The sequence below is a fragment of the Nipponia nippon genome, unplaced genomic scaffold (assembly GCF_047370975.1).
Source record: "Nipponia nippon isolate SJK-2023a ecotype South Korea unplaced genomic scaffold, ASM4737097v1 scaffold_12, whole genome shotgun sequence".
Classification (NCBI taxonomy): domain Eukaryota; kingdom Metazoa; phylum Chordata; class Aves; order Pelecaniformes; family Threskiornithidae; genus Nipponia; species Nipponia nippon.
Window position 1 is genome coordinate 392,796 of NW_028262313.1, and position 14,830 is coordinate 407,625.

At 55.1% G+C, this 14,830-nt stretch overlaps 1 protein-coding gene across 2 annotated transcripts in view; it reads left to right on the plus strand.

Annotated features, from left to right (window-relative positions):
* The window catches only part of MID2 (midline 2), a 113,418-nt gene that overhangs the window by 24,732 nt on the left and 73,856 nt on the right, over window positions 1-14,830 (plus strand). For both annotated transcript variants that reach the window (XM_087748979.1, XM_087748980.1), the window contains exon 2: window positions 393-1,114. In XM_087748979.1, coding sequence (XP_087605105.1) covers window positions 449-1,114 — 666 coding nt within the window. In that variant the 5' untranslated portion in view covers window positions 393-448. The remainder of the gene's footprint in view (window positions 1-392; window positions 1,115-14,830) is intronic.

The following is a 14,830-nucleotide window of genomic DNA, read 5'->3' on the forward strand; positions in this document are numbered from 1 at the left end:
ACTAAAAGAACCATGAAATCACGTAGTTTGTCTTGGTTTTGTCTTCAGCCTTGCTGGACAGGTCCTCTCCCCTGGCTGGGCTGGAAGGTGATGGAGAGGAGCTTGCTGCTGCCCCTTCTCCCTGCCCCTCCAGACAGCCGTCCTGTCCCACAGCATCTCTGGGCGCTGGTCCGAGCCGGCGGCTCGGCGCGGGTGGACGGTATGGTGAGACGCGTCAGCCACGCCGATGCGCTTGCGTGAGCCTGGCTGGGCTGTGGTAGCTGCGTCAGGGTGCAAAGAGTGTCGGGGTGTCGCGGAGGTGATGTGTCTGACTCCCCTGGGCGCCTGTTTGTGGTGGAGAGAAGCTGCCCGGGAGAGCCGCTGTCTCATGTCTCTGCTCTCCTCTTTCCCAGGTATCGGACCGCCTTCCCCGGTTTTTGATGCTGAATCAGGATCGTTTTAACTAAAGATGGAAACACTGGAGTCAGAATTGACCTGCCCAATCTGCCTGGAGTTATTTGAAGACCCTCTCTTGCTGCCGTGCGCCCACAGCCTCTGCTTCAGCTGCGCCCACCGCATCCTGGTGTCCAGCTGCTCCTCCAGCGAGTCCATCGAGCCCATCACCGCCTTCCAGTGCCCCACCTGCCGCTATGTCATCTCCCTCAACCACCGTGGCCTGGAGGGCCTCAAGAGGAATGTGACCCTGCAAAACATCATCGACCGCTTCCAGAAGGCATCCCTGAGCGGCCCCAACTCCCCCAGCGAGAGCCGCCGTGAGAGGACGTACCGCAACAGCCCTACCATGTCCGTGGCCGGCGAGAGGATCGCCTGCCAGTTCTGTGAACAGGATCCCCCGCGGGATGCGGTGAAGACGTGCATCACCTGCGAGGTGTCCTACTGCGACCGCTGCCTGCGGGCCACCCACCCCAACAAGAAGCCCTTCACCAGCCACCGTCTGGTGGAGCCCGTGCCCGACGCGCACTTCCGAGGACTCACGTGCTTGGAGCACGAGAACGAGAAGGTGAACATGTACTGTGTTGCTGACGACCAGCTCATCTGTGCCTTATGTAAACTGGTGGGCCGCCACCGGGACCACCAAGTGGCATCCCTCAGCGATCGCTTTGAGAAGCTGAAGGTAAGCACCTAGCGTGGCTGCAGCGAGCCCGCGGGCCAGCTCGTCTGCAGGGGCTGGTGTTTGCTGAGGGACCGTTGCCAGAGCAGACGCTGGTTCCAGATGCCCCAAGTGGCACCTCTCCTGCGGCTTGTGGGCTCCTCCAGGACCCCGGTACCAGGAGGCTGAGCTGGGTCTCGCTTGCACAATTAGAGCAAAGTCTTTGCTGTTTTATTTTTCTCCTGCTGGTGTGTGTGTGCCAGGCCGAGGCATCGGACCTTCACCCCAAACGGCCGGACAGCAAAACATCATTGGGCACTGAGATGCCTTGTGGCTGTTGCCCCAGGAGTGTGGCTTTCCCCCAGGGTTTGTCCTGTCCTGTGAGAGCTGGGCTGGCAGAGTGGCCCGAGGGACCTGTGAGTGGGATCCCCTGAGGCTGTGCGCTCGGGCCGTGCCTGTTCAGCCCCTCGGAGGGTGGGAGCAGGACGGGTTGGGCTGTGGGCATTTCCTTTTGGAAAGCTGCTCTGCAGGCTTCCAGCCTGCAGGCTGCAGTGCGTGGGAACCCTCCTGCTGTCCATAAAACCTCCCCTGCAGGCTTTACCCATGCCTGAGGATTGCGGTGCCCTGAGAAGTGCTCCAGGCAGTGCTTTCATGTCTTCCTCCAGCCGGCTTGCTCAAATCTTCTCCACTGTGAGAGAGGAGAGGGCCAGGCTCTGGGAAGTAATGGGTGATGAATGGGTTGGGAGCAGCCCTGCAGAGAAGGACTTGGGGGCACTGGTGGGTGAAAAGCTGGACATGAGTCCACAATGTGGGCTCGCAGCCCAACCGTCTCCTGGGTGCATCCCCCGCCGCGTGGCCAGCAGGGCGAGGGAGGGGATTCTGCCCCTCTGCTCCGCTCTGGGGAGACCCCCTGGAGCCCTGCCTCCAGCTCGGGGGTCCCAGCACAAGGAGGACATGGACCTGTTGGAGCGGGGCCAGAGGAGGCCACGGAAATGGTCTGGGGGCTGGAACCGCTCTGCTAGGAAGAAAGGCTGAGAGAGATGGGGTTGTTCAGCCTGGAGAAGAGAAGGCTGCGGGGAGACTTTATTGTAGCATTTCAATCTATAAAGGGGGCTCCTAAGAAAGATGAGGACAGACTTCTTACCAAGGCCTGTAGCGACAGGACGAGGGGCAACGGTTTTAAACTGAACGAGGGCAGGTTTAGGTGGGACATAAGGAAGAAATGCTTTACGATGAGGGCGGTGAGACACAGGGCCGGGTTGCCCAGAGAAGCTGTGGATGTCCCATCCCTGGAAGCGTTCAAGGTCCGGTTGGATGGAGCTTCGGGCAACTGCATCTACCGAAAGGTGTCCCTGCCCACGGCAGGGGGTTGGACTGGATGGTCCCTCCCCACCCAAACCGTTCTGTGATTCTATGAGGCAGTGATGGAGCTCCCCTCTGCTTCCCAAGCACCCCAAACTCCTCCTCTGTCCTTTACCCTCCCACGGGATCTCGGCGCTTCGGCTCTTTGCAGATGCCATCCCCGGAGGGGCTGGCCTGAGCCGCCCTCTGTGTCCCCCAGCTAAGGGAGGCTGCCATCGTGCGATGGTGGCTGGAGGCTGACCAGGATTTGGAGGCATCTGAAGGTCCCCTCCATGGTGCCGGTGCCTGGGGTCTCCCTTCCACCCGCTTCATGCCGAGACCGGCGTTTCCAGCAGCGGGGAGCTCCCGTGGCGGGGAGCCTCTTCTCTACGCCAGCCTGTGTTTTCCGTCCTAATTTCCCCTGAGCTGAAGCGGCAGAAACGGGCAATCGCTCTCCAGCCCCCTTTGCTCGTAGCACGTATTGATCTGAACTGAATTACTGTTCTGCTGCTCTTCAGGTAGGAGAGAGCAAACTTCCCAGGGATCCCTCCGGAGTCCTTTGAAGCTTAATTTTTATGCAGTGGCTGTGGTTGTACTGAATATTATGTGAACCCGTATGGATGATGTTTGACCTATATAAAGTTAGAAATCCCTCTCCGTCCCCCGTGCATTCCGCATGAGTCTGCAAAATGCTTTTAATTCCTTTTTTTTTTTTTTTTCAATATTAAAAAAATATATATCTGGTTCCATTAGAGGTCACGCTGGTGAGGCTCTGACTGTGGCAGCAGTCATATTCCCGTTACAACCCTTCTCATGTGTTTCCAGCTGCTTCTTCCTTGGTCCTTTCTCCCTCAACGTTCTGGGCCTGTTCTGGCCCAAAAGTGCTTTTCTTGGCTCTTTGTCTTGTTAATGTTTTGAACAAAATCGATCTGTCCGCTCTTGTGTTTTTTTAAGGGCGGAAGAAATACTTCTATCACTCTAGCAAAAATACAGAAGACTTTTTTTTATGTGCAGGCCAGATTATTTTTTTCCTCCCTTTTTTTTGTTTTTTTAAATGAACCAATGGTTTCCCACCTGCCCTTCTCCGAAATCTCCCCACCCCGGCGGGTGCCCGGTGATGTGACGTACGCGCCCGCAGCGGCAGGAGGGGCGTGCGGTGGGCGTCCTGTGCGGCGCTGCTGCCTCCCCCGCGTTCCAGCCACGAGGGCTGTCTCGCGGGAGGCGCTGCCGAACGGTATCGATGCCGGTGCGTGCCCGCACAGTGTCTGGGGTCCGTGGTGGCTGATATTTGCCTTCAGACCTTGATGTGCCTGTCTCGTCTTCGCATCAGGCCTCACCTAAGCTTGTTGTTGTGCAGAGCAGTGCCAGCAGCCCGGTCCTTAGTCCAGGACATTCTTTTTCCATGAGGAAATGTCTCAATTAGCAAATTGGAAACCTTAGAAAGAAATGACCATGTGTGTTTGCACACAATAAAACCCAGGGATAGAAATGAAAACCCTTTAATATTTTCCCCCTAACCCGGCCCGTGTCAGCTAGCCAGGCAAATTCATCTGAAGACAGAAACCCTTGACAAGCTAAATTGCTTCTTCAACCAGCCAAATTTTGCAGGTTGCCAGAACACCATTTTTTTTTTTTATTTTTTGTTTTAAATAAGTCTTGAGTGATTTTGGACAAGGAGGGAAGCTCTCCTCTGCTAGAAACATTCTTTCTGTGCTATTCATCCTGCCCAGCTCCCCGTTCAACTGCAGGAGCTGGAGCTGGGCGAGGGGCCGCGGTGCCTCTGCCCGCCGGCGGCAGACGTGCCTCTCTCCTAGGCACAGCTCCTACCTGGGGGCACCTCGGGGACGGGGCTGTAACCCCTGCCTCTGGCTATGCATCGGTTGGGCTTTTTTTGGATGGCGTTTTTCCTAATGCTCTGCCTCCGCTGCAGGAATTGCATGGGATCGGTGCCAGGCTTTACCAGCAGAGTCAATATTTGCATTAGTATTTTGTGTCATCTTCCTCGCTCAGCCTCAGTCTAGAGTTGCGACCACAACGTGCTCTCTGGCGATACTGGAGATCTTTGCAAGTAGCTGAAATACTTGAAATCATTAAAAACGTGCTGGGATGGGAGTGCTGGCGGGATGCTGCCACCCGGGACCCTGCGGCTGACGGAGCTGGCTCTGCCTCCCGCAGCGCCTCGCCCCCGGCCTGCCCGCAGCCCCCGTGCCCACGGCAGGGCTCTGCCCCCTCCTCTCTCTCTAAGCCATTAGTCGGTGAGCTACGTTGCAGCCAGCCCGCTCTTGAAGATCCGCGGTACGCTCGGGCGTCGAGTAGTGAGCAGTTGCTCTTAATCTCCAGCTTTGATCCCATAGCTAGAGCGAGCTGGAAACGCCTTTCAAGTTGGTTTTTTTGATGGAAAATTGGGTTTTGAACCAAGTAACTTCATTTTGTCAAAAGGGCTGTGCTTTCCACAAAAATCATTGGCGGGGAATTTTTTTTTTCCTCTTTAGAAGAGCTGAATTCCTGAAAACCATACTGTTGTGTCTAAATCCTAAACCATCTCCCGGTGCTCCCCTTCCCCTCCGAGCTTGTCTTACATCAGAAATCTCTAGTGTGTGCCTGCAGTGTGGCTTTCCCATGGAGGCTCTGCGACGACCTGTCCATACCATATTATCCACCTGAAGGTGGTTTAGGAACCATCTTTAATCCCTTTAACGCATATTATGCTTTTTATTTTGTGCATCTTCAACTCCACTTGTTTATATTGTAAAGAAGCCAGTAAGTGCGAGCAGTTTTCCTGAACTGCAGTAAATCCGAGTCGTGAACATCATTGGGCTGAGGTTTTGGACCTGCCTCATGGTTGCTCACTTAATGCCCATTGCTTTGGGATAAAGGAGTTCTTGCTCTGGTTATGCTGCTGTTTGCCAGCACGTAATTCTGCACCTGGTTCTTTCAAGCCCACGAGTTGGCTCGTCCATAAAAGTGGCTCCGTTTGCCGTGCACTGCGCCTCGGACATCGGCCGTCATCTGCCAGCTCAAACAGCCGCTGGCAGAAGTGTTGCAAACACCAGGGCTGCTGACCATGCAGGATAAACTGCAGTTATTTTCAACCCTGGCAGTCCAATGCCGCTAGATTTTCTGCAGCGAAAGCATCCACCTGTTTTTAAGATGGACAGAGAGGGTTTTCCCAGCTCCCCTCCCTTTGCTGGGACTCACAGCCCGGCCCTTGCTGGGAGATGGGAGCCCGGGTCAGGCAGCATCTGAATGTGAGAGGGGACGGCGCAGGCTGCCAGGCAGGACAGGGCGGAGGTCGAAGCGCTGGGGTCACCCGTGTGGCGCAGGAGCGTGTCCGGGAGCTTTCCAAGGCCGGGATGCCTGGGATGGACGCAGCGGCATCGTGTTTCCCTGGGAAGGCTCCACGTCAAGGGTTGTCAGCTACAGAGACCACGAGGGAAGGGAAAAACAGGTCTTTGGGTAGGAAAGCGCTTCGTAATAGAGTGGCTGTTTCCCAGCGTTGCGCTTAAGCACCTGGAGAACTGCGGGTACGGGAGCTGAAATACTTAGCGGTAGCGTCTCGCCAGGCGCGCGGTGTGGGTGATGGGAGAGGGACCTGGAGGGAGGGCAAGCGAGAGGCGCGGTGCTTTTGAGGGGCTGGATTTCCGCCTCTGTTTTCTGCTTGCTTCGAGGTTTCGGCGTTTGCTAGTAGCAACCCGGGGCTCCAGCACCCGCTCGGCTTTGAGGTGGCACCCGTTCAGCTGGGAGAAGAATCAGGTGGTGCCTTCAGAAAGTGGACCTAAGTTAACATTGCACGTTTGAAGGCATCTTCGTATCTCTTGTCCTCTTGCAGCTCCCCTTCCAGGTCGCTGGCTGCCCAAACCCCCCCGGCATGAGCTCTCGGAGGTCCGGGGGTGCCACCTGAGTGTGTCTTTTGGGGTGTGCGCTGCTTGGCGTGTCCTTGCTCAGCCTCGGACTACCAGTCCTGCTGCGTTGCGCAGCCCTTCTTGCGGTGGCGAAGCATCTGCCGGCGGTACGGACCGGGCTCGCTTGTTGACGGCGTTGGCCTCCACCTCCCCAACCCGATGGGCAGCGCGGGCACTCCTGATGCATGAGCTTGGCTGTGAGTAGTCAAAGTGCATCAGGGTTTTGGTGCTTGTTTTCCCTCTCTGCGTGTTTAGGAAGGGTTGAGATGTTGAATGCAATCAGTGGCAAAGAAGTCCATCAGCTCGGCTTGCTGGCTGAAAATCGACATGAAAGATCAAATTAAAAATGTATGTAGATTAAGAGCAAAACTAATGGCTTGACCTAGATAAAGCAAGCGCCTAGGACAGCAGCGCGTTATCTGCCGAGTAAAATCTCAGCCAATTATAAATTCAGATTGCTTGAAACTAGTAATTACGATCCTCTCTGCGGAGCGCTGCCCTGCCCCGAGCCCTGCCTGCGCCGGCGGTGGCTGCCACTGCGCCGGGGCCGGGCGCGAGGTTACGCCGTGCCGTGACTCCCTGCAAGGGAGGGATTACAGCAAGAGAGGCTTTGACTGAAGAGCTCTGGCTGGCTCCTCTCGTCGTGACTTGCAGTGGAAGGAGTTTCCAGAGAAAGGATCTTGCCTTAATTATTCGCGGCTGTCCTTTCCTTCTCCATCTGCTCTGTTCCCTTTGCAGGAACCGGCTAAGGGCCAGCTCAGAGGAGGCTTTTCCTTTGCCGTTGCTGAGGCTTCTGTTGATTGACAGGCTGGAAATACAAAAAGCAAAAAAAAAAGTGTTTTATAGCACTTTTATGCCTGCTCTTTGCTGAAGGAAGAGCAATAAGCCAGGTGGAAAGCCCGTTGTCTGTTACGCTTCAGAGAGGTGTGCTGCCTCCAGTGGGTTTATGTGAGTGGGACTCGAGACTGAAAAAAACCCAGTCCCTGTGCTAGACAAATGGTATGCAGAAAGTCGATAGATATTCCAAGGCTCTTAAGAGAGCAGTGGGGTAGAAAAATGAGAAAAAACCTTCCTCCACGCTGCAATATAGGACTTCTTCGCCTTGGGACTTGTGAACGTGTTCTCACTCGCGCTGTGTGAGTCACTGAGATTGCTACTTAATTTATAATTTACTGTACTGCCATGGGGCTAAGCTGGATTTTTTTTTTTATATATATATATATATATTTCCCCCACACAGAGAAGAGTTAGCTGAGAACAAGGGTTACAATTGTGACTGCTGTGACTCCTACACAGAACATGGTGGGGCTGTTACCAGCAAAAATATAGAAAGCTCTGGTTGTGTTGTAGCTATCGACTCCCTTACTCTTCACCAGCAGCAGATCTGCGTTTGCTGCTTGAGACCCACTTAGAGAAGGAGATGCAAAGCCAGCGGAGGCTTGCTTCAGGCCGGGTTGGCAGAGGTGGGAGTTGCAACTGCCCTGCTGCTTTGGGGACCCTGGTAGGGTGACGAGTGCTCTCCGGTGGATGCTGTAGCCCCGGCCGTGCTGGCAGAGGGGGTTTGCTTCCCCCCCTTGGTGGCAGCCCTGGCTAAGCCACCAGTTGAGCTTGCCTCCAACAGCTGCAGTTCCCGGGCAGGCCAGTCCACATCCCTTCCCGGTGCCCACCTCCCCTCCGCGGCCGCGCTGCAGCTCCAGCCGCCTGCACTGCAGCCTGCCGCAGCTTTGGGACCGCGAGCTGGGGTCGCCGCTGCTGGGGTTACCGACGGGCGTTTCAGGGCAAGCAGAGCCCCTGCCTTCAGCCTGCTCCTCAGCCTTGCCTGCTGTTTCTTTTGCTTTCTATGCATGAGTCCAGGCATCTCTACTCCCCAGCAAGCTCCTGAGGCTTTTTAGCATTGGTTTCTTTCTCCTAAGGCAGGTAGGAGGTGGGAAAAAACAATAAAAGCGCGGTGTGAGGGTTTATCTCTGGTTGAGCTGTAACCTAGTGACTGGTTATAAGAGATCTCTCTGAGCGGGGGAGACCTGTGGTCCAAAATGGTGTCCCCATCACAGGGTTATCATTCCCCTTGCTTTGTTTGCGGTGACAATCAAACGCCTTGCAAAGCAGCAAACACTTAACTGATGTTGAATGCACGCAGAAGAGCATCTCGCCTTGTCCCTGATGCAGATAAAGGCCTTTGATCCTCTGCCAGGTTCCTGCATCAAGGGGTGCAGCCGTGCCCAAGAGAGCAAGGTCAGAGGAGCAAGGAAAGGGCAGGTGCGGGATGTACAGATATCCCGGCAGCAGCCCTGGCCCTTCAGCTCCTTCCTTTGGGAGAGGTCTTGCTTGGGAAGGCACCGGCTCTTGATGGGGCTGCTGAAAGCGTCCGTGTCTTCCATGTGCTGGCTTTTGGGATGGTTTTCAAAGGATGCAACTGATTTGAACACCGCGTCTTTGCAACGTTGCAGCCAGCTGGTGCCCGTGCCTGCCGCCGCCTCGCAGCTTTTCCCGGCTTGAGGGCTCCTCCAGGCCCTCAGTGTTGCAGCGGCAAAGCATCAGATATGCTTTCAAAAGCACAAGGAAGAGGAATGGAAGTCCCCGAACCTTTTGCCATTAACATTGGCAGCACGCTCACCATGAGTCCGTGTTGGCCATGTTTCTACTCGCGCCTAAGGATGAGGCCAGAGGATGCTCAGACCACATCATCGCTTGCAGGGAGACCGCTAATGCCCCCGCGCCATCCCTGGCTCTTCGTACGAGTAGTATTTGCAACGGTGGTTTGCTTTTATTTTAAATAGCTGCTACCCTCTGGGCTGCTGGCAAGATGCCGGCCCGGGCAGCGGTCAGACAAGATCTGGAAGGCATCGACCTGCAACGGCAAGGGCCATTCAGCTGGTCCAGGGGCTGCCATGCCCCTGGTGCTGCTTTCCCGGCAGACAGCAGCGTGCTTTGCACTGGTGGGGTCTGTGCTTTCTTGTGACGTTGCCGGGTACTCGGCTCAGGGATGCTCTTTTGAAGATGTAACTTTTTTATTACTCTGTAAATAAACCGGGCTCGAAACACAGCGTTTCCACTCCGAGCGGCCCTGCAGCGCTTTCATCAGGGGGCTAGCCAGAAACGAAAATGTGCCCAAGTTACCGAAGGGGGACGGGGAATTTTTTTGGAAGAAGTTGCGCACTAAATTAGAAATGAAAAATTTATGAGCGTGTCAAATCATACAAGTGCAGCAGCTCCAGATCATTAGGTATTAAATTCTTGCTTAACTTTATACCCTATGATGATTGACTCTCACACGGTGATTAGTTGGGTGGGCGTAATTTGTGTGGAGGTGCTGCCGTGCCTCCTGCCGGCGCGGGGCAGGGCACGGAGGGAGATGCGGGTGCTGGCGGCACAGACTGCCCTGCTCTAAAGGGTTGTGGAGGAGCTGGGGTGCATTGCAAGGAAAGGAGCTTTCTCCCTGCAGCAGGAACCTGGCAGAACCTGGAGTTTATGGCCCTTTGTGAATGTTTTCTTGCTCGTCTCATAGACCCTCGGGGCTTGAAGACCACCAAGAAAATTAATGATGAGTAGAAAAATGTCTCTGGCTCTCCCTTCCCTGGAGAGGGATCTATCCCTGGGCTCCGGGAGGAGGGAGACGTGAAAACGAGCAGGAAAATGTTAGACAGCAGCATGCGTCCTGCTCGGGAGCTGGGCTTTTTGTGGTGGCCCAGGTCTGTGCTGGGACCTCATCGCTGCCTCTGACCTGGCCACGGCCGCCTCTCTGAGAGCGCTGGCGGTGCCGGTGCCGTGGTCACCTGGACCTGCCGCAAGGAGACAAGCGGGCGGCAGGGGAGCCTTGTGCAGAGGGTGGAGGCAGGCTGGTCCAGGGGTTCCCGTCAGACACTGGTCTGGCAGCCTCAACCCAACACTGAGCTTGGGAGATGCTGCCCTGTGGGCTGTGCCAGTGGGTTTTACTCCTAATGCTGCTTTGCACGACTCCGTTGGGCGGTGGTTGCTCTGGACCTGAAATAAAGTGTTCAAACACTGCAGAAAATGAGGTCTTAAGCATCTGCAAAGTCCAACTGTGGCTTTTACTGGGCTCTTCTGCAGCTGGGGTGGTGTCCATCACGCAGGCTGATGGGTGAGGTGGCAGGTTTAGCAGTCGAGTTTTCAGTGCTATTTCTGGAGAAGGGGAGTAATCTCTTGCGATCTAATACTTAATACGACTTTCCAGCATAAACAAATCTATGCCAGTCCTTGAGCCGTGGCCCTGTAGTTTTTCAAGCCAATTTATGTTCCCATCAAACTTGATCTTTGGTCTAGCCATCCCTTGTCATGTGATTTAACAGATTTTCCCCCCCCCCCCTCTGTCAACAGATTTGTTAACAATACAGATACTTTTACGTTATAGTTTTCTTTATAGCATCCTTCTGGATGCCTCAAGTCTGTGTTATCTTTTGCAGTTTCTAAATTTCCATTTAATTCTGATTTTTCTTTCCACGTACTCCCGCTGTTTCCCTGCAATATAAACTCTTCCAGGGCAAAGTTACCCTCTTGCGCACGGTCTCCTTCCCAGAACAGGTACTTTGGTTTCCTGAAACAACTGCAAGCCGTTATCTTTTCACGGCTTCTGTTTTGTGATGTTTTTAAGGGTCTGAGCTGAACTTCAGCTCTTTCAGTTCTGCATGAATAGGGTTTTTTTAAATAAAAAAATAATAAAAAAATGAGTGCCACTCCAGATCTCATGGAAGAGATCCCCGGAGACTTCCAGCGGTGGAGGATTCCCTGCGTGGGGGTGATGCTCCACCAGCTGCGTAGCGTTACCTTGCGGCCTGTCCCCGGGAGCTCTTCTTTGGGGTGCTCAGGTACGTTTTTTGCTTCTTGCTCCCTTTCCTTGGGTTCCTGTGAGTTGGTTTTGCTCCTTGCAGATCTGAACCTTGCTCAAGGGCAGGACGCTATTTAAGACTGTTTATTCTCAGCTATTCTGCAGTGCTCCTGCTTCCAGCAAGCTCATGCTCCCTGTGCCTTTTTTTTTTTTTTTCTTATTTACTCTGAATTTTCCTCTTTGCTTTGTGGCTTTGGTAACCCAACCCCTTGGAGCTTGCACTTGGTATGTCCTGCGGTCTGCCATGTTCCCGTGGCGTCTCCTGGGCTCTCGGCAGCGTTTTCTGGCACCTCGCGCTCCGTGTCCCCGATTCCTGCACCACCAGCTCTCCGAGGTTCCCAAGTCGTCCCCTGCTGCACCCTTGGCTCTGCGGCCTCAGGTCTATCACAGGGGTCTCGGGATGGGGCAAGCTGTTCTTTTGGGGCTTGTGGGTGTTTCCCTTGTGACACTCGCATCCGAAAACGTTGTCTGCAGCGAGTCCGTATGTTTCTTCAGCAGGGTCTGATTATCTGTCTTGCTTTTTCCTCCCTTAGCTGTAGGTTATTAAGCAGTTCGGTGCTCTGGCCTGGCCCTGCTCAGGAATACCTTCCCTTGCAGGTGACCCTCCTCGCCTTCACGGGCTGAGAAGGGTGCGAGTCTCGATACTCCTCTGCCTGACGGCTGCGTTTCTGGAGAGCTCGTGGCTGCTGCGTTTTCTCCTTTATTAGGATTTTTCCCTCTTTCTGTTCCCGGCACCGTGCAGTCACTTCAGCCGTGTCGGTGACGAGCCCTGCCTGAAATCAAACCGCGGTGGCGAGACCTCGTGTGGGAAGGGGAGAGGGGTCTCGGGCTGCTTGCGCTGGAAGGCGGCGCCTTGTGAGCACCCTCATTTGAGGGAGAGAAAGTCCATTTGCTCTTTTTAAAAAAATAAAAAAGCGCCTAGCCATCAGTTTTGAAGAGCGTAGTAGCCCTGCTCTTCTCTCTGGCGGCGAGGCTGGGTGGCACCGCTGCCCCGCGAGCATCCCCGCCGAGGGCGGCGGCCGCGCTGTCCCTTGCCCGCTGTGCTCCTGCCTGCGTGGCACGGGGCGCGCGCCGCCCTGCCCGGCGCCAGCTCGCGGCTCCCGGGGCGGCCGGGGAGAAGCCACCAGCGCAGCTCACCAAGCACGCAGCCCTCTAGGGAGAGGCGCTGGCCCTCTCCCTCCCGCCTGGCACCCGGAGCCCTCCGCTCACCGAAACAACCAGCAGCTTTGCCAAAAGATTAATATTCCTGCCCCGAGTAGCTGTTGTTTAATATTCAGGATATATTGCGTTATGGGCGTAATGAATATTCAAGAGCGTGAATTAGCATAGCTCAGTTAATTATGCTCCGTGTGCAATCCGGAAGGCACTGGCTCTCGTTAGGCCTGTGCTCAGCTATTCGCGGCGCGTACTCCCGCTTGGAAAATGTGTCCCAGCAACGCTCAGTGTCTTTAAGTGATTTGGAGAATCGGTTGCGTGCACTGGGGCGAGCGTCATATGAATGTCTCAGCAGGCTCAAAGTCATGCTCTGAGATGTTGAATATTGCGATTATTATCACATTAGACCCTTAAATAGGCTTACAGGTGTTATTAAGTGATTTTACCATGACGGCTGACATGCTTTTTAAAAAAACCTAATTTGAATATCCTAGCAGTGTAGTTCGATGTGCCCTTTTATAGAAACTAATGTACAATAGCAGCATGTCTGCTGATAAAAATCCTCCTGCGCTGGGAGTGGAAACGGACCTTGGGACCTTGAGACGAGGGATGCGTGGGGTTACCTGCTCTGTGCTTCCCGCAGGCTGCGGGCTGGTCCCTGGAGTGTCCCGGCTCCTGCTTTGGCTTTCTCCTCTTCAGCGCGCTGGCGCCAGGGAGACCGGCCCGTTGCGGGAAGGGGCACGTTACCCGCTGCGGAGCTGGGCACGTCCCCCGGAGCCGGCAGGCTCCAGCTCGCAATGGGTGCTGTGACCATTCACCTGACCTTAAAGGTCTTTTCCAACCTACGTGATTCTGTGAATGGCTGGTAGATCAGCCTGCCTCATTTTGATCTTTATCTATAAACAGGTATCTGTGACGAGGAAAGCAGAGGTGTGTCCCCAAAATCTCTTGAGCTAGCTTCCAGATGTACAAGTTCTTGCACCTCTAATATTTTTTCAGAGCTCCTGGCTGGCTGGTCCCTAGGAGGCCACATCTGTAGCAGCTGAAGAGCCCTGTCCTTGCAGGACGTCGTGACTGTATAATGCTGTACGATGTGCAATGTAAGCATATAGCTTCTATGCTACCGATGTGTAACGTATAGCATCTATGTCAGAAGGTGGAAGCACCACCGTGGGCCGTGCAGCCAGGCTGGATGACAGTGCTGGGCTGGCACCGAGAGGGAATTCTTGCTGGCTAATTAAACTAATGAGGCAGGCAGTCCTCCCGACCTGCCTTTCTCTCATGATGGTGCTCTGGCCGCACGCAGCAGGATTAGGGCTGCTTTCAGATGCCTGAAGTGTCCGTGTGAGCCGTGCGACTCTGGGAGCTGGGGAGCTGATGTGCCGGTTTTGGGGTGTAGAGCGACATCCCTCTCTTTGCTGCTCGGAGCAAAAGGAGTCCCAGACACGAAGAGCAGAGATGTTTCTGATCATCTCTCTCTCTAAGGCGCGGATGAGGCATCTCTTCTGCTCCTGCCTGTTGCCCTCCTTTTATTTGGTTGGTCTGGGAGTGTGTTGTGCTTTGATGGGAACCTGCCCAAAAAGCGTTCTTGGGAGGGATGTCTGGCACTGTCACCCGCATGCTTCACGCAGCTCCGATCAGTGCGTCGCAGCACCCGATCCGTCAGTCTGGTGCAAGCAGTGCTTCGTTAATCGTGCCCTGGAGATGGGCCCCGGGCTCCCACAGGGAGAGACCCAGCAGCTGAGGGCAGGACGTGCTGTGGCCCGCTGGCGGCCACGGTGGCCAGGGAGCTGGCTGGGGTGCTCCTAGCACGAGATGCCTCTTTCACCGGTGAAAGCTGTTGGATTAACCAGCTGCATCCTGCCGTCTCCTCCAAGCACGGCCCTGCCGGAGCCCCGGCCGAGCGCAGCTGGCCGAGCGGGAGGCAGGAGCCGCGTGCGGAGCAGCCTTGGCAGCCTATGCTCGTGGGAGGAAGGCTCCGAAGCCTCACCCGTGCTGCGATCTGAACGGCGGCCGGCCCCGCTTCCCGCTCGTCCTCCACGCGCCAACACCCCTCCCTTTGGGGACAGAAAACGCGTGGCTCGGAGGAAGCGCGCCACTTCTGACGCAGCCGGTTTGCGACCTCAGCCAGCTGGTCGTAGGGCCAGGAGGGAGGTGACGCAGTGTCCCCCGGCTGAGCACCCGGAGCTACGGCTTTCAAGGGACGTCTGGTTGCGAGGGGCTGGGATTTGGGCGTTTGAGTTTTCAAAATCAGCGTGATCTGCAGCCGAATCCTTATGAGCCTGCTGAACCCTTTCTGCTGTTACGGGCGTCTCTGATTTATGGGATAAGCTCAGAAAATAATGTGCAAAAAGGCGTGTGTTGTGCGGGATGTGCCAAAGCAACAAATCCAGATTCCTTCCTTGTTTCTAAAGGGCTTTTGGGAACCAAACATCCGGCATCCAAGAGAAAACGTGCATGGCTTGTCCTTCAGCGTGTGCTGTTTGGCTTTATTTATTT